Here is a 20248-nt window from a genome sequence, read left to right on the forward strand (position 1 = left end):
ATTATTAATAAGGACATTTATATTGAAAGTTGGTTTCTTACTACAAAGCAGAAATGTCCGTACATTGGGTGGTCACGAAGGGGTTAATCTATCCCATAACCAAAGCACAAATAACTTGGATAGTAAGGGTAAATATACACAAATGTTAAATACTATACAATGTCGATATAAACATACCTGGAAATCAAAGTCTGATGATCAAATGTTGCTGCTTGCGGCTGTTTCATCCTCCAGAGAGTCTGGTTATCAGTATTCTCTGAGTACTGATAGCAGTCTATAATGACAAAGCACACATCTGAGAAACTACATGCAATAACTAAGGCTTCATCAACATTATTACTATCTTTTTCTTGCACTGGGCCACATAGAGTACTATAGCTCTTGGTCTTGCTCATTGTTGAGAACATTAACCTGAGTGTAGGTCCTGAGGTAATCAATATCCCAAGCATCCTTACTCAGCCTAGAGATCCATTTGATTGGTGAGAAGTGTGTACTAATTGACAAGACTGGAGGTGGAAGCTGGATCAATAAGGGCTCATTATGCTGTCAGCTGAAGTCAATGTGAGCAATTACTCTGCAGGGGCTCTTCCCCCCCCCCCCCCATCATCCCACCCCCCACCCCACCCCACCCCACCCCTTCATCCCCCTTACAAGAAGAAAGCTGTGATCCTTGCTTTGAAGTACACAGTCAGACTTCAGGGAGGGGTGTTTCCGGAGTTGATTGGCCAGAAGTATCGATATAAATGCTTAGGATCCCTTCATAGCAGCAATTCATCCTTCAGAGGCTAAATGCTTCCATCGATTAAAGCCTCATTATCTGCAGCTGCAGCTGGGTCTACAGTTAAGTGCCCTCCACAGATGTAGTGAGGTGACCCTTTCAAGCAAGGCATTGAGCCAGCAATCCTTCTCATTCTCTGGGTTTGAAATTAATAGGCAGTAGTTGAGAGCACTAACTGGATGAGTTGATGAGGAATTTTATTATTATTATTCATTTACAGTAACGTATCACCTGCAAGATCAACATCTATTATCCATCTCTAATTACTCTGAACTGAACAGCTTATTGGGCCATTTCAGAGAGCAGTTAAGAGCAGCTAACAGAGAAGGAGAGATGTAGTTGTATTGCCCAAATGGATTAAGGATTAACAGACTACTCCATCCCAGAAAGTCAGCAGTGTGAAGCAGGTTCAATTTTTTTTCCTCTGGCAATCCAGTATTTTCAGTCACTGATACCAGTTTTTCCTGTCCAGATGTCATTTAATTAGTTAAATTTAAATTCCGCAGCTGCTGTGTTGGGATCTGAACTTATGTTCCTGGATCATTAGTTTAGGTCTTAGCAACCAGTCCAGGTAAAATGATGAGAATTGAGTTTTGTGTGATCACAAGCTGTCCAACTGCCATTAACTTTGCACATGCTCCTCATCTTCCTGTGAGGAACAAGTTTTCGGTTAGTAACAGTGGGTTTTGCTTTCTTCTTAAAAGTTATTATATGGGCAGAGATTAAATATGGGATAGAATGGGTGGTGAGGCCACTGATAGACGTTTTAAACAAACAGATGGCTAACAGTGAGGCAATGTATTGAGAGGAATATTTTGGCTGTTAGGGTGCCCTGACAGCATTTGTCCTTCCTGTGGTGATCCACATAATCAGGCTTTTCCTCACTTGTGGTGCCAAATTCTTGTGTCACTGCCCTTTCTCCTCAGGCACCTGTCTCCTGGTTGCATTGGTTCAGACCTGCATGGACAGGTTGTGAGGCATGCAACAGGCCATCACAACCTATCCTGAGCTTGGACTTGACAACTGTGTGCCTTCAGACTGGTGAACACTATGGATTCCTGTGTTAAGGTGAGCGGCATTTTCCACTACCATAGCCATCACCGGCAATGCTCAGCAGGATTGGATGGAGTACATGGAGGTAGAAGAATGAGTAGACCTTGTCTTTGGGGTACTGACCTCCTTGAACCATGTCTGGCACAATAACCATGTCAGCTTCCAGATTTTATTATGAGGAAGCTCTCATGATCAATATTGACACATTTTAAGTGAAAGCCCTTTTGATTTATGAGATCTGGGTTCTGCAGGGGAACCTGTATTTCAACACGTGGAGCCAAACACAGCCTGCACTTTTGAGAAAATTCAGCAATGCAGACAAAGCCATATCCTCTTCTCTGAAGGAAAACTAGCAGAAGACCTTTCTCCAGCTAGAGGCATCAATGACCTTGCTGACGTTGCAGTGATCTACAAACTGAAATATGGCAATGGAGCAGATGCAGACATGTAGAGCTATTCTCTGGCCTGGAGGCATAGAATGGCCAGGACTTGACCTCTGCAGGTAAAGACTGTATGCACAGCTTAAGGTCCACCTGCTGAAAATCACATATCCTAACAACTACCTTGGTAAACCTAACCCTGTGCAAATTGCTCATTGGAGGCAGAGATGTGTGTACTTCCATGTGGATAGGGGTTTTGAATATAACCATTTCTTGCCTTGTCCTTTGGGTGCCCTGACCTTGTCTTCACTGCCTGCAATGACTGGCCTTAAACTCCCAATCAAAATGTGTCAACAATCTCACCATGGTAAGTAGTTTTTAAATGGAGCTCATGGAGGTGTCCATAATGGTTGAGCATTTTAAACTGTGTAAACAGAATCCACAGAAGGCTAAAGCTGCCTATAGTTTCCCATTGTAACAGGAGTGACCTTTTAAAGGGCATTCCAATCAAGCTCAGCATGAATACTTCTTTGGGGACAGTGTTTTACTGGATCTACAAGTTTAAATGCTGAAATTTGGTATTGCACAATGTATCCTGACTAGAGGTGTCCAATTGAATATCCAGAGAGGAAAGAGTCACATTTTTGCTCCACTGCGTAAGATGCCTTTCTTTCCCTTCATCTTGTCAAGTGCTGGAAAACCAGCGCTCTGCTATTTATTTCTAATCAGTTTTGAGATTCTGGAAAGCTGTTAAATAGAAGTGGGATTGGAAACTTGGGTATACTTCTGATGAGAATAGTAAGGCGGCACTGTGTAAATAAGAGACCAAGGATTGGGCCTCATGGGTATACTGCACAAGATTAAAATGAAGAAATGAAGCTTCAATAATACTTGAGTATTTTATTTTCATTGAGAAATTTAGCTCATCTCAGGAACAAATCAGTTGCCGCTTCACCCCAGAAGCACCAGTTTTGTAAATGAGACAAAACATCACATAGATTGTCCTGATGCATAAGATCTTAAAACGATTTATAATATGTAGATTTGTAACATTGCTTATATGACCTCATAACATGCTGAATGTGAATAGTTACACTGGGACAACACTTCAGAACACAAACAACACATTGGAACAGGCATACAATCCACACAACTTAGTGGCAAAAGCTTAACACCATAACAGATAATAAGATGCTGGATAAAATACTTAGTCAATTGACAAAATAGTCCCTGGTCACCTGACAACAAAATAAAGTACAATTTAAAACAGGGGCGGTAGAAGAAGATTGGAGTATGTTAAATGACCTTTTTGTACTAGAGCCAGTCCCAGTATGTTTCTTTCCATTATAATTTCTTTTCTACTTCCACTCAGAAGGAATTTCATTCCTACCCTAAAGTTTGTGCATCTCTATGGCATAATTAAAGTTGCATGTCCCACAGTTGTCACAATTTTTCAACAAGTCATATTTTAACAATTAAACTATTCTATGAAGGACAGATTTAGATTTTTCCAGGAGCTGAAATGAAAAGGCTTTCAGATATGTTTGCACCAAGTTCTCTCCAAGGATCTGCCGACCATGGCACCAAATCTTGGAAGGGAAAGGAAAGCTCAGTGATCAATATATTTGCAAGGCATCTCCATACGTGGGGATTTATATAATCGGACCAAACTGCATTTCCAGAAATATGCAAATACATTTAGTTTGGGATTGGATGGGGATGAAAGAGAGAATGTTACCAACTGCGGGTCACTGTTCTCCAAGTCAATACCCAACAACAAATATTCTAATCAAGTTTGGAGACCACCTCTTCAAAGCAAGTGCTGGAACTTTATTAATTTGAAAGCCACTTGCCAAAACCTCCAGTAAAACAGGTTGTAGCCATTTATCAATGTAACTGCAAAGGCATATTTCAGGAATGCAAGGGAAGATAGTTAAAAGTACTTCATCCTCACTAGTTTGCCCGTGTGTTTATTTGCAATATGCCAGGTTACAACTCACTGCATTATGCAACATCAGCATTTGTGAAACTAGAAAAAGAGTACATTTTTTCTCCATTAGATTCCCAAAGCAAAGTATTTTTCTTCATTACCATCATATTAATATTGAAGTTCTGGAATAAATAATTGGACATTACAGAAAATCTGTAATAGTAGTTAAGAATCAAATTTATCATTAATGGTTTTTAATAATGGGTATATGACATCATTTCATAAATCTCTGAAGAACTACTTTAAGTGAGCATTTCCCCACTTGGTAAACTACAGTTTTACAATGTTTCAAGTGGCAATTCCAGATTTCAGACAATCAATAGATTTACAAAAAGCAGCACCCGTAGCTTACACTAACTTCTGCGTTCACAACAAAATCCCATATATTATACTAAATTCTATTACTCTATGCAATAGTCAAAAATAACATTCATTTTTTAAAATCTTAGGTTAAACAGCTGAGGATTTCATTTAAAAAAATCAGTTTTCAAAACATTATCAGGACAGAACATAAAACAGATCACCAAATGTAACAGCTGAATAGATTTAAATAAGCACAAGTAGTACAGAGAACAAATCAGTCCCAGCTAGCATTAATACATGGGCTTGGCTGCAATTTTCATTCTGAAAGTATAGAAAATACAGAAATTTTCATAACCAAAGTTAAACAACAACAGCTTTGTGTTCATTTGTCAGAATATAGCAGTTTTACACTTGCCAAGTAAAAAAAAATCTACTCATGCAGGGTGTATCTCGAGTTGACACTTTCACTTGAAGCCCATAGCAGGTCTATAGATTAAAAAGCTTTGTTAAGGACCCAAACCCACTGATACAGCTTCACAATAATGGAGAAGAAAACATCCTTTGTCACATAAAATGCAATCTTTTGCTTAGTTAAAATGAGTATACTACATCCATTTAAAACAAAACGGCTAGTCCATTGTAATACTGAGCTTTAGAATGCTAATGAAACTCTCCGACCCGTATTTATACTTTAGGATACTATATGATACACAATAAGACCCAACACATAGACCCAATATATAAAGCATCTGGCTTTTAAAGATTGTGCATGGGATGGAATGTATTTATTTTGTGAAGTATATAATCTGGAGCCAGAGACCTAAATGAACTTGCACCACCTTCTGCTCCCTGGTCCTACCGTACTTCCCCATTCAGCTCATTAACTCTACTTGTCCACTCATCCAGAGTCATGTAACTGCTAATACTACTTATTTTAAGCTGAGCAAGGCAATATCTGATCAATGCCATAATCCTTCTCAATTACATACACTAGACCACCATAACTCTTCCAAGTCTTAAGTACTAGCAGAGCCAACTGAATCATTTGTTTATTGGGGACAAATGTGTCCCCAATAATAAGAGCTTGCAGTCGAAAGCCTGCCTGGACCAAGATATACAGTTAAACTGTTATAAATTTTGATGAACACACATGCACAGAAGACAAAGACATGGAAAATCAGCATTAGCCTTTCACAAAATACTGAATTCTAGATTTACAAAAACAAACTTTCATATAAAATACTTAGCACATCCATGTAGTTGCAACCCTTTCAGACACAGTAAATTGGAAAAGGTTCCACCTTATCAATTATGCAGTGTAAACAAAAATAGCCAGTGGCTGCACTATATTACATGAGTGCAAAACAAACTTTTTCCATTGTGCCCATGAACCATCTGGGTAACAAGAAACATTTGCAAAACAGAACAAAATAAGTAAAAAGAAAAGAAAATGCTTTTTAAAAAACATCCTTGATCAGCAATAAATCTTAAAAATGTTTAAATAGTTTAAAAACCATTAACCCATCTAAATGTCAGAGAGTCATCATCCAGTTCACAACTCTAAATGGAATGACTAACAAAATGCTTTCAGTATAAAGTGAAACAAATCACATTGCCCTTTTCTGTTAGACCTTTATTGTCAACGACAAAGGACAACAATAAAACTAAATGGTATTCACATCAACACCTACAATAACTCCTCAGTAACATACAGAAGCAGCAATTAAATTTTTCTTTCTGAATACCATACTATTAAAAATCATTTTAAAAATTAGAGGTGTGTCATTTGTTGAACTTTCACCAACTACTGGATTAATCCGAGTACATGAATTTCAGAAACAGAATTCAGACCCTTTTGTTCTTGCACTTGTTTCTTCACAATCCTTTGCTGCAGTATTGAACTACTACCCAATGGACTTGCGTTAACACAAGAAGAATTTTAACTTCACCAACATTCAGAACATTTTTCAAGCAAAATGTTAAGAGTTTTACCATGCCCTTTGTAGTGCTGTGATGTTTATGGCCAGGACCAGTTCCCACGTTGGGCATTAATCAGTAGATGGGCACAACAATATATCTTAAACTCACAATAACTGGCAGATTACACAAAGAAAACAAAACCCAATTATTAACATTGAAACAGGTATAACCAAGTTTGTCACAACCCAGTACACATAAAAGCAGGTCACAAATTTGGCAAAATGCCTTAACATATGCTGATCTTTCATTTCAGATCTCCTTCTCCATGGATGGATTTTTTGATACGCAGCAACATGGTTGTAAGCCACTGGTCAAGTCTTGATATGGAATCAAATTCCTTCACCTACAAGATCAAGTAAAAATTATACCTGTGCAATTAATAAGAATATCTGAAATGCACACTATATTTACAGAGAAAATGCTGTCATCATTAAAACACCTTTCAACTGTGTGTGGGATGGGTGGTTGCACTTTAATATTCCAATCTTTAATCAGAATTTCATCAATGCAACATCAAACACACCACATTAATTCCAGCATTTGAATTCCCTTGGGTCAGAAAGAAATGATAATTCAATTCCAACAATTACTCTTTGGGATGAATTTTGAACCTTATCTGTCCAACAGAAGCCAGGTAAGAATGCAGTTAAATGAAAAGCAAGAAACTTCAGATGGTGGAAACCCAAACTTAAAATACAAAATGCTGGAAATACTCAGCTGGCTAGGCAGCATCTGTGGAGAGAAGAGAGTTAATGCTTCAGGCTGGAGTAGTTTCAACAGAGCTAGGAAAAGTTAGAAAATCGAACATGTAGAGTGAGTGGGTGCAGATTCAACAGGATCTTGACTGAAATGGAGGGCTGTAGCTATAAGGAGAGATTGGCTAGGCTGGGTTTATTCTCACTGGAATGTAGGAGGCTGAGGTGTCACTTTAGAGTGGTTCATAAAGTAACAAAGGGCATAGATAGAGTCTTTTTCCCTGGGCAGGGGACTCTAGAACTGGAGGGCACAAGTTTAAGGTGAGAGGGGAGAAATTGAAAGGATATGGTGACTATCAGACAGAAGGTGGTGAATATCTGGAATGAGCTGGCAGAGATGGTGGTAGAGGCATACAATTACAGCATTTAAAGGCATTTGTACAGGTACTTAGATAGAAAAGGTATAGAAGGATATGGCCTAATGGATAGACAGGCATGGACAAGGTAGCCTGAAAGGGGTTATTTCTATACTGTACGATTCTATGATTGTTTTAAGTTGCATTGAAGAGGGAGGAGTGGAGAGAACAAAGGGAAGATCTGTGATAGGCTTTAGACTGAAGCACAATGTGATACGTGGAGGGGGTGCCAGCTGAGAGAGGGTTTTGAAAGTTTGTTAATTGCAACTGATCTGTCTGGAGGAGATGTTATCAGAAGAATGAATGAGGACAGAAAGGAGAGAGAAAAAATGCTGGAAGTCTAAGATACAATATGAAAAAAGAATGCTAAGAATACACAGTGGGTCAGGCAGCAAGAATAGAGGGAGAAAAACTAAGTTGAAGTTACAGGTGGTTGACCTTATTTCGGAACTGGTCAGTGCTAAAGCCAACTGCAAAGGTTGGTTGTCTAAAACTACTCAATGTCCTCTGGGCAGTAACATGCTTGTCTGGAAGGCGAGATGCTGTTCTCCTTGATCTTACATTCAGCCGCAACGGCCAAAGACAGGGGTCAGATTGGGAAATTAAAAATGACGAGCAAAAGGAATCTTGAGGGTGCTCTGCGAAGCATTCACACAATCGGTGTTTGGTTTGTCAAACCTAAAGGAGGTGTCATTGTAGGCACCATTTGCAATACACGATGTTGGAGGAGGTCCAAGTGAATTGCTGCTTCACCCGAAGAACTGAATGAGAAACACGACGATGCTGGAAGAACTCAGCAGGCCAGGCAGCATCCGTGGAGCAAAGCAGGCAGTCAACATTTTTCGGGTCAGGACTCTTCTTCAGGACCACATTGTGTTTTTCATCTAGATTCCAATATCTGCAGTCCTTTGTTTCTCACCCGAAGGACTGTTTAGGTCTCAGGTATGCTGTTCAAATCTATCCGCTGACTTACCTGCCAAACATTTGTCGAACAGGTAACAACACTGCCCAATCAAAGCCAACAGGCTTCATCCTCCAATGTGCAGGATCCTGTCCCATTATTAGCCTGGAATACAATATTACCTTGACCCAAGCAGATAAACTGCTGAGGTTCAGCAGAAGGGGATCAAAAATCATTGTCTGTTCAAAGCATTTGCTCTTCATCTTCCTTGCCAATGCAAGATTTATTTTCCAAATACCACAAAAAACATATACATCTTCCTCGCCCTGCCCTTCCATTGACTCAGAAGCCTGTTCCCCGTATTTAAACGAGGAGCTTGATTTACCACAGGGCAGCCCATTCACGTTTCAGGCAGTAAATCAGCAGGTGGTGTGTTATAATGTGGCCTCGTTGCACTGCGTTTGGTCAGGAAGTAAAATACCCCTTGTTTCGTTTCCAAGCTAACAACCACAGCAATGCAAAATTCACTGTGGAGTTGTTCCGCTTTTGTCAAGATGCCTTGGCATCATGCTGGAACACACTGGAGCTTCCAGTAGTGAAGCCAATGAATGCGGACAAGTTATCCGAATGAGATTCAGGGCCAATGTAATGTCCACGCTTCCAACTAAGCTTTTGTTTTTTAAAATTCAGTCATAGGACCTGGGTGTCTTTGGCAAGGCCCTGCACTTATCAATCGTCCCCAACAGTCCCCAAGAAGCTAGAGCTCAGTCACTATGGCACATAAAGCGGAGAAAGCCACATATATATGCTCCACCATTCAATAAAAATCAAAGCTGATTTTTTCCTCTCAGAGTCACTTTTCTGCAGTAACCCCATATCCCTCAAATCAATAATCTATTGATCTTTCTCATGGATATACTCAGCAACTGAACCTCCACATTGAAATGCACAATTCAACCCAAGACCAATGAGATCACCTTTCCTTCTCCTAAACTCTGGAGAGTATAAACCCAATCTGTTCCATCTCCCCACAGAGAGCAATTCTCACTCCTCAACTCCACCCAACCACTTCCCAATCCCAGGAATTAACCAGTGAACCTTCGCCTCACTACTTTTATCGTTGGTACATCCTTCTTCAAGTAGAGGCCACACTTGCATAGAGGTGACCCCCACATTACAAAGGAGGTTGCATTCCTAAAAAGTGGGCCATATCATGATTTTATGTAACGTGAAGCCAGGTCATCAGTGCATGCATCAAGAAATGTGGATTGAAAAGAAAAATAAATTTTGTGTTGACTTATTTTCTTCCCCCATCCTCACACACAAATTCCTTGAGTGAATTTTATTCCATATCCCAGAATGCTAAATTAGTGAGTTGTGAATTCTGTAAGGGCAAATTTCCATAACTCAAACAGCAGGAATACGGGGATTGCCTGTACAATATTCCACCGTGCTGATAGGACTGTAATCCAGCAACATAATTCTCAGTCAGAACAATCTGTAACTTTGAGGTGATGCAGTTCCCATTTCCCTCGGATACCACCAGGAACAGAAACCTTTTCCAATTTGACTCTTCCTATCCCAGGTTATTAAATCCAAACTTTTATAGTCTACCTGCCTCACCCACGCACCAATGAAAACCGGCAAGTCATGCACTTCATTTTAAATTCCCATTGTTCATATTCATATCCACTATCCAGGCCTTTCAGTCCTATATTGAAAGGCTTGGATGGAGTGGATGTGAACAGGATGTTTCCAGTAGTGGGAGAGTCTGGGACCAGAGGATCACAGCCTCAGAATGGAAGGATGTCCCTTTAGAACAGAGATGAGGAGGAATTTCTTTAGCCAGAAGGTGGTGAATCTGTGGGATACATTGCCACAGACAGTTGTGGAGGCCAAGTCATTGCGTATATTTAAAGCGAAGGTTGGATAGGTTCTTGATTAGTAAGGGCATCAAAGGTTACAGGGAGAAGGCAGGAGAATGGAGAGGGAAAAATAAATCAGCCATGATCGAATGGCAGAGCAGACTCCATGGGCTGAATGGCCTAATTCTTCTCCTATGTATTATGGTCTATTCCAATCAGTATTAGAAGTGATTGCTGCAAGCTTGAAGGAGGATATAAACATTGAAGAAGTGACAGTGAAAAATGTTAAACACCAATGTCTAGGAATATCTAATAGAATTTTTTATTGGCACCTTTTCTTTGGCTTCCTTTTGCAACTGACGGTGTCACATCAAGGCTACTGTACTCTCCTTTGTTGTTGCTTCTGATCTCTCAGCAGGATAGTTCACATACCCACCTCCTCCACAAACTATGCCATCGATTGTTCACATATTCTTTTCTTCCAAAATACTTACAGGCTTTGACTCCTGCTTGGTGTTAGCTCAGTCAGTCCTGCCGAACATAACCTGCCTTTTCAATTTTAAAAGTCACCTTTGCAAGAGCTGCAGTTTCTGAGTGGGAACACTGAGTCAACGCCACAGTCAAAGAGCATTTCAGGAGACAATGATTTATGTGCACCACCACATATTTCACAAACGCACTGCATCATTAGAATTCATCATGGTAGCATGACCTCAGTAGGCAAATTGCTTCCTGTGTTTTTAAGTGAATTAAGCAATTAAATCTAAACTCTCACACCACAAATTAATATGGAGCCATGTTTATGAAACACTTATTTGACACATGCAGGCTGGAAGTTTGAAACATTAACACAACGTCAAAATCTGCAAACTGTCTGTACTTACTGCTTCAGTGTAAGCGTCACCATTCTGTTCCTCATGAGCTTCAAGCAATTTCTATCAACAAAGGAGGAGGACAGGCAATTATAAATGCAGATCTGAGTGCACAATATGGCTATTATCCAGCCATTGTCAACCTAGCTGTGACTAAAGGAATGACAATGCAGAGGTAGGGGCAAAAACAGGAGAGTGAAGCGGGATGTCTAGGACGGTGCTAGCATTGGGAGAGTAGAATATACCTCACTCAAAAAGACTGATGAGCGGAAGAATGCGGGCAAGAAATTAAAATGAACCAGGCAGCTACCATTATTTTCAAATCAGCATCAGAAATGAGAAAGAAAATATTTTACTCTTCTGGAATGAAGCACAACAGATGGTTTTGTGACACTGTTGAAATTCTACCGAGCTTTTTTTAAAAATATATATTAGTGTACCCTCCAATTCCAGCACATAGGATGATGTAAGTTGCATGCTGCACACCTTTCGAGTTGGCATGGACTTGCACCCACATTATCCTGGAGCACCTGTCTTGGGCACCCCCAGACAACATGGCTTTATTAGCACGATGCCAGACTAGGATGCCTGCCAGGTAGCAATAATACTTATCTTCATCTTTGACCCCATTGCCACCATCCTTCGACCCCTGCCCCACACTGTGATTTTAAGCTTCCCCCCCACCCCCCCCCCCAAAAAGAACGTTCTAACCTTCCTCAGGTGACAAGCCACCCAAGTTCCCTACCCACTAATCCCCTTCAAACTATGATGTTCCAAATCCCACAAGCAAAGCTAGTCCACTTTCAAGCAAAAAAAATGGAGGAACTCTGTAGATCAGGCAGCATCAGTGGAGGGAAATGGACAGTCGACACATAAGGTCGACCAGACGAAGGTGCAGTCCTCATGAAATGCCCGAAACGTCCATTGTCCACTTCACTCCACAGGTGCTGCCTGACCTGCCGAGTTCCTCTAGCTTTCTTTTTATGCTCCAGATTCCAGCATCTGCAGTCTGTTGCATCTCCATAGTCCAATTTCAAACTCTTCACTCCCCTCCTTCCCCTTCCCCCCTCAACAAAGGCCCAATTGGGCTTGTAGCTGTCACCTGTTACAACCTCACCCCTGGCTCTGAAAAGAGTCAAGGTCAGCCCATTTTTAGGCTCAAGTGGAAGTTTTGAGCAGAAGGCGAAGAGCTATCAATTACATTTGCCTTGTGCAAGTTTCCTGAGGCTAACTCGCTGGAAACTGTTTTCTCTCTGGCAAAGCCTGCCACATTCAAATCCCACAATGTGGGTTTAGGAAGGTGGTGAGAAGTGCAGAACAGGGTCCACACAGAAAAATGGAACAAAAATCTTTGAAAACCAGCCAAGCCAAGCCCCAATCATAAATAGTGTCAAATCACTAAAGGCTGCAGTACTTAGCTGGTCAGGCAGCATTTGAAAACAGAAACTGAGTTAATGTTTCAGGTCAGTGGCCTTTCTTTAGAATGTCGTCAATCTGAAACATTTGCTCTCTCTCTGTAGATGCTGCCTGACCTGCTGAGTACTTCCATTATCTTGTTTTTTTTTTAAATTGCCAATTTCCTACATTCACAGTATTTTGCTTTACAAACACTATTTGAGAAACATTCCAAAATTAAACTATAATTTTAAAATATTAAAAATAACAAAAAATTCAAAAATATCAGAATAACCACAATTTAAAAAAAATTATTGCTGATCTCGCAACTTTTCTCCTTTGTTGAAATGGAAATAGAACTCCCTGCACCATGTCAAAGTTGACAAGATTATTTGAGGAGATTTGCCAACACAGGTACTGGAAATCCCACAATTTCCTGCTCTTGCTGCCAAACTCCACTAGGAATCTAGTTAGTGAGGAGCCCACCTTTGGGAAACTGCTGAAACACAGATGCCTGAACGTTTGAGACTTGCACGTTTGTGAGAACCAGCAGTTGCGAACTGCCAGCATTTCCCCACTAAATTCAGCCCAATAATTTCACATTGGACCCAAAGTCTAATTTTTAACAATGAGGGTATCGTGGAGATCTATGCTCACAGTTTAGCAATACCGATGATTGTATCTCTAATTCCCCATGTCCTAACATGCAACAAGTTCCATCCGCCCAGACATTTGAGTTCACCCTACCCATGATCCAATTTTTAAAATTCTCTTTTATTTCTCTCTCTCTCTCCAGGGCCACACCCCTAATCCTATCTTGTTCATTTCATCCACTTCTTTGTATCTGCTTTCTTGCAATTCTAACCAATCATCACCAAATGTAAAAATTGCTCCCCTATTGGCACCTGTGTGTTAAATTCTAAAGGCCTTCAAATCTGGAATTTCCTTCTGTCAGCCTCTGCAATGTTCCTTTTCCCTTACTGAAGTAACTTAGCTAATTATTTGACTGAATCTTTGGTCATCTCGTATGTGACTTGATGTCAATTTTTATTTGATAATGCCCTGTAAAATGCCATGTGGTACTTTGTTACATTGAACGCACTATACAAGTATTTTTTCTATTTCTCAGTCCTTATTAGTGGTTTTCTATTGTTGCGAGAACTGAACTTTGCTATTTCAAATGCAAACTGAATGTGGCCAACATTTTCTTTGGAAGTCCCGCAGTGCAAAGATTTAAAACTTTACCTTTAAAAGTTTGCATTCCCGTGAGTCTGAAAATGCTGGGAACATTTCTTCATATTTCTCTAAAGCCAGCTGCAAGAAAAGAAGAACTTAATTTCATTCCCCACACATTGAAACGACACGGGCACAATACATTGGCACTGTATTGATTCAAGTTCTTCAGTGAAAGAATGGCTTTTGCCATACACAATGTACAGTTGCCTGGAACATATAGTGGGCTTGTCAGCTACAACCACCAATTAATGGGTATCTACTCAAATTTAGCAACCTCTACAGGAAATTGGTGGTACTGTTGTGGTGGTCGGGCATCAGGAAGGTTTTTCCAACCAGACCAAATAAATCCTCTCTAGAATACACACTACAAACTGTACCAACATGCATATTAGGATAAGGAGAAGGCCATCACCATTAAGCCTTTAATAAGATCACAGCCAATGTGCAATGCACTCTCAACTCTAAATTCTGACCTATCAAGTACCTATGTAGCTTCGCCTAAAAAAAAATTCAAACATTCTGCTTCCACTGCTCTTTGACAACGTTTCAAGGACTTGTGACTCTCACATAGAGAATTTTTAAAAATCACCTCATCTCTTATATAGTCGACATCTTATTTTTAAGCAATGATCCCTAGTTCTAGATTCTCCCACAAGAGGAAATGTTTTCTCAACATCCACTCTGTCAAGATTTGTCAGGATACTTCAAACAAGTTACCTGACACTCATCTAAACTCCGGTGGATACAACTGTATTCTGTCCAACCTCTCCTCAGAAAACAAACAATCTTCCCCAACCAGCAAGTAAGAAAAAACAGGAAGTATACAATTACAATAATATAAAAGGCTTAAAAGTGAAATATTGACAAAGAAACCCAAAATAATTATTTTACTTTTATTCTTTCAAGAATTTGCTCCATTTTCTTTTGAGGGAACGAGACTCCACAGTTGTAAGAGTAACATTTCAAAGCCATCCAGGCACTTCTGACACTTGCACCTCATTTAGGAAGCTACTCATGGTCGATTAAGTCCCAATCTTCAGACTGAGGATACTGGATAATTACCCCACTTTCATGCAAAGACAGTGCAGATTTTATAAGTGCTGGCAGCAGAAACATGGTCAGTGGATGAGCAGGATATCACTGACACAATCTTCCAAACTTGTATGTGTGCTAGCACAGATAAACACATCAGAAGTTGTTTCAGTTTCTTCCCATGAGATCATTGCTGACAACCTCACCATAAATAATTTACACATAAAAATCTGGGTTGTTATTCTCTCTTCATTTTGAGAGGAATGTCACTTGGGAATAAAGAACGAAGTGTTTTAATTTCAATTCTGTTATTCTGCTTTGGGATGGATTACACTGCTCTCCATCCTCGACTAGAAACCATTCCTCCCGTCTTCATCACCACCACATTCCTTCCCCTCCCCAGTGTAGTTACATTTCAGCTGCAATCTCAAACATTATGGGGTTTACGGATCTGCAAAAACTTAACTGGATCAACCCTAAATAAGGTGGTTGCAAGGGCAGCTTAGATTCTGGGTATCCTGTGGTGAGTGACTCACCTCCTGACATCCCAAAGCCTTTCCACCATCTGCAAAGTACAAGTCAGGACAGTGATGGAATATTCTCCACTTGTCTGGATGAATGCAGCTCTAATGACATTCAGGAAGCTTGACATGCTCCAGGACAGAGCAGCCCACTTGACTGGCACCCCATGCACTATCCTAAACAATAATTACCTCCACTTTCAGAGTACAGTGGCTGCAGTGTGTACCATCTACAAAATGCACTGTGGTTACTCACTAAGTCATTCCCATAGCACCCACCACAAATCTGTGACCTCTACCACAAGGAGGACAAGGGTAGCAATGCACATAGACACCAACAAGTTCCCCTCCAAATTGCACATCATCCAGACTTGGATCACCATTCTTTCGCTATCACTGGGTCTAAATCCAGGAACTGACTCCCCAAACACATTGCATGAATATCTTCAGTGCAAGGACTACGGAAGCTCAAAGTAGCTTCTCAAGGCGAATTAGGGATGAACAATAAGCACTGGGCTTGCCAGTGACAGCCAAATCCTGTAAATTTAAACAATTAGTGTCCCAGCACTGGGAAAACATATTGTAAAGCAACCACCATGTTCTTTTCCAAACGCATCTCTCTCGAACATCAAAATTAAAATTAGACAGAGTCAGGTCTGTTACTCAACTCTTCCAGCAACACCAAGTGCATTACTTTCACTAATATCTCATGCAAAAGGCAGTTTCTTTGGATATGGGAGCCCACACTTTCCAAACAATGTTAATTTAGTGCTGCTAGCAATTCACATGATGATTGTCATAAAAGCTAAGCTAGTATCTCTAAACACGATTCTAAATCTTCCTAGAACTTCGTGAGATTTTGTACCTACCAAGATGAAGGCTGCAAAGATGAGCTAATATAAAATTAATTTTTATTTCTCCTCCAAAATGTGTGCAACCTTGTCCCCAGAATGTCACCATTCTGACATTGTATTATTCTAACCAATCTTTTCTATTCTCTCACCAAGTGAGATTGTCAACTTATGCTCCAATGGAAGCAAGTTCATACAGGAGCCCTAGGTAGTGAACGTTCACATTAATTCAAGGTAGGGACATGATAACCAGCAGAAATTAAATGCACTTTTTCCTTACCAGGCCAATCTTAATTTTAATCCAAGAACATCGTTAAACAACAATGAAGTCATACCCACCTTGGCATTCAGCTCATCAACAATAAAATGGCACAATGCAGCTTTGAAGAAGTATTCCTTTGCACTATATTTCAGCAATGGATTGTCCATAGTGTTGGTCCCAACCTGCAGCACAAAAAGCACTTCAACTGCACTTGACTAAACACAAGCAGAAAGCAATCAAGTAAGTTACACCCAAGGTAATAATACTACCTTTAGTTGTTAGTGCTAAACTAGTGCTTGAATACAAGATGTCAATGTTCTATATTTGTCAACAGAAATAATTAGCAGGAGGCAGTATAATGTCCAATGTATATTCTAACATCAATTTAATACTATCCTAAAACAAATGTTAAACCCTGACATTTCTCTGGAGGTTCTTCTAATTGTCCACTGTAAATCAGAAAACAATTGGTTAGTTACCCAATGCAGAATGTTAATAAAATGGCTGGGAGAAGCTCATGAAAATTCTAAAATAAGAAGTCAAAAACAACTTTAAAAAAATACCTTGATGTATTTCATTTGACCTTTATTTTTGATGGACCTCACTAACCTCTGTCTCATGCAATTCAGTTGACGTATAAGATTTCTACCCCACACAATCTCTTACTCAGGTCTTTAGTCAAACAAAACCAAACATTTCCAGGAAGATACCTATGAGACTTGACTAAACTCGATATCAATTTTTTTTTTTCGCTGATGACTGTGGCTGAGACAAGGTCATCAGAGCCTGCAGCTGAACTGAATGCTCAGGAGTTATTTTACCTTGCCTTGGACCACGCTAGCTGTTTTGCATAGGGGCAAGAAGGAGCACATTCTCATTTTCTTGCTTTCTGTGCTGGACTGTGTTACGGTGTGTGCACTTTGCCACCAGTGACCACAATTCTATTAGTTTTACAATAGTTATGGAGAAAGACACGAGTTAAGGTCTTAAATTGGAGCAGGCCAATTTTGGAGGCATCAGGTGGGATTTTGGAGAGGTTGAATGGGTGAGACTGTTTGCAGATAAAGGGACATCAGGCAAGTGGGAGGCTTTTACAAGTGCAATGACAAGAGTTCAGGGACAGCATGTTCCTATTAGGGTGAAGGGCAAGGCTGGCAAGTTTGGGGAACCTTGGTCAATGAGAGATATTGAGTCTCTGGACTGGAAAAAGGAGGCATACATCAGGTTTAGGCAATTGGGATCAAACAAATCCCTTGACAAATATAAGCAAGATAGGAGTACACTTAAGAGGGAAATTAGGAGGGCAAAACGAGGATAAGAGATGGATTTGGCAGGCAAGGTTAAGGAAAATCCCAAGAGATTCTACAGGTATATTAAGAACAAAAGGGTGGCTGGGGGAGATAAGGTCCCCTTGAAGACCAGCATGGCTGTGTGTGGAGCCACAGGAGATAGGTGAGATTTTTAAACGAATATTTCTCATCAGTTTTTACTGTGGAGAAGATTGTGGAAGCTAAGGAACTGAGGCAACCCAGTTGTGATGTCTTGGACCATATAAGAATTGCCAAAGATAAGGTATTGGCAGTTCCAAAGCACATTAAGGTGGCTAAATCCCCGGGGACTGACTGAGTGCATCCTCAGACCTCATGGGAAGCAAGGGAAGAAACTGCAGAGGCCCTTGCAAAGAAATTTGCATCATCTTTAGCCACGGGTGAAGTTCCGGAAGACTGGAGGGTGGATAATGTTATACCATTATTCAAGGGCAGCAAGGACAAGCCAGGGAACTACAAGACAGTGAGTCTGACAGTAATGGGCAAGTTACTGAAGGGAATTCTATCAGGATCTACCAGCATTTGGATAGACAAGGACTGATTAGGGATAGACAGCACAGCTTTGCATGTGGGAAACAGTGTCTCACAAATCTGTTAAGAGTTTTTTTGAAGAAGTAACCGAGAGGATTGATGAGGGCAGGGCAGTGGATGTCACTTACATTGCTTTTAGCAAGGCCTTTGACAAGGTTTCACATGGAAGGCTAGTCTGGAAGGTTACATCGCATGGGATCCAGGGAGAGCTAGCTAAGTGGATATGTAATTGGCTTGATGGTAGGAAGCAGTGGGTGATGGTGGAAGGTTGTCTTTCAGACTGGAGTCCTATGACTAGTGGTGTGCACAGGGACCACTGCTGGGCCCATTGTTGTTTGTCATTTAAATAAACGATTTGGATTCTAATGTACAAGGCATAGTTAATAAGTTTGCAGATAATACTAAAATAGTAGACAGCAAAGAAGGTTATCAAAAATTACAAGGGGACATTGATCAGCTAGGTAAATGGGCTGAGGAATAGCAAAAGGCATTCAATCCAGATAAGTGTGAAGTGTCGCATTTTGAGAAGTCAAACCAGGGTAGGACTTTCACAGTAAATGGTAGAGCCCTGGGGAGTGCTGTAGAACAGAGGGACCTTGGAGTCCAAGTATATAGTTCCCTGAAAGTGGCATCACAAGTAGACAGGGTGGTGAAGAAGGTATTTGGCACACTGACCTTCACCGGTCAGGGCACTGCGCGTAGGAGTTGGGATGTTATGTTGCAGTTATACAAGACATTGGTGAGGCCACACCTGGAGTACTGAGTACAGTTTTGGTTACCCTGTTATAGAAAAAATGCCATTAAACTGGAAAGAGTGCAAAGAAGAATTAAGAGAATGTTGCCAGGACTCAAGGGCCTGAGTTATTGGGAGAGGTTGGTCAGGCTAGGACTTTATTCCTTGGAGCATAGGAGACTGAGGTACACTTTACAGAGGCATAGATAAGGTGAATGCACATAGTCTTTGTCCCCCAGGGAAAGGGAATCAAAAACTAGAGGGCACAGGTTTAAGGTGAGAGGGGAAAGATTTAAAAGGGACCTGAGGGGCAACTTCTTCACAGCGGGTGGTGCATATATGGAATGAAGTGGCTGAGGCAGATACAATAACATTTAAAAGACACTTGGACAGGTATATAGAGAGGAAAAGTTTAGAAGGATATTGGCCAAATGCAGACAAATGGGACTAGCTTAGATGTGCATCTTGGGCCGACGGTTACAGTGAATTAGACAATGGTGTTTTACCCTCGGATTTCAGTTCTTATCCCTGCTTAAAAAGGACAATGATTTTGTTTTTTCCATATTTGAGGTCTAACTTGACATGAAAGGGAATGAGTGGAGATTTGGTATGTCACCAAAGACTCTTGCAAATTTCTATAGATGTACAGTGGAGAGCATTCTGACTGGTTGCATCACCACCTGGTATGGAGGCTCCAAAATGCAGGATCGAAAGAGACTGCAGAGGGTTGTAGACTCAGCCAGCTCCATCATGGGCACAACCCTCCCCGCCATCGAGGACATCTTCAAGAGGCAGTGCCTCAAGAAGGCAGCTTCCATCATTAAGTACCCTCACCATCTGAGACGTGCCCTCTTCTCATTACTACCATCAGGGAGGAGGTACAGGAGCCTGAAGACCCACACAACATTTCAAGAACAGCTTCTCCCCCTCTGTCATCAGATTTCTGAATGGTCCATGAACTCTACCTCGTTATTCCTCTTTTGCACTATTTGGTTTATTTTTTTTGGTAACTTATAGTAATTTTTATGTCTTGAACTTTTCTGCTACTGCAAAACAACAAATTTCACAACATATGTCAGTGATAATAAACCTGATTCTGATGCATTATTTGCTACTTTAAAATTTA

The 20248-nt window shown here is 40.6% G+C and overlaps 1 protein-coding gene across 1 annotated transcript in view; it reads right to left on the bottom strand.

The window, feature by feature from the left end:
• Positions 1-3096: 3096 nt before the first annotated feature.
• The window catches only part of LOC127568616 (beta-soluble NSF attachment protein), a 32188-nt gene continuing 15036 nt past the window's right edge, over positions 3097-20248 (bottom strand). Inside the window, exons 8-11 of the mRNA XM_052012579.1 lie at positions 16608-16712; positions 13874-13942; positions 11246-11296; positions 3097-6827 (exon numbers count right to left, since the gene is read on the bottom strand). Coding sequence (XP_051868539.1) covers positions 6729-6827; positions 11246-11296; positions 13874-13942; positions 16608-16712 — 324 coding nt within the window. The 3' untranslated portion in view covers positions 3097-6728. The remainder of the gene's footprint in view (positions 6828-11245; positions 11297-13873; positions 13943-16607; positions 16713-20248) is intronic.

The sequence above is a fragment of the Pristis pectinata genome, chromosome 3, assembly GCF_009764475.1.
Source record: "Pristis pectinata isolate sPriPec2 chromosome 3, sPriPec2.1.pri, whole genome shotgun sequence".
NCBI lineage: Eukaryota > Metazoa > Chordata > Chondrichthyes > Rhinopristiformes > Pristidae > Pristis > Pristis pectinata.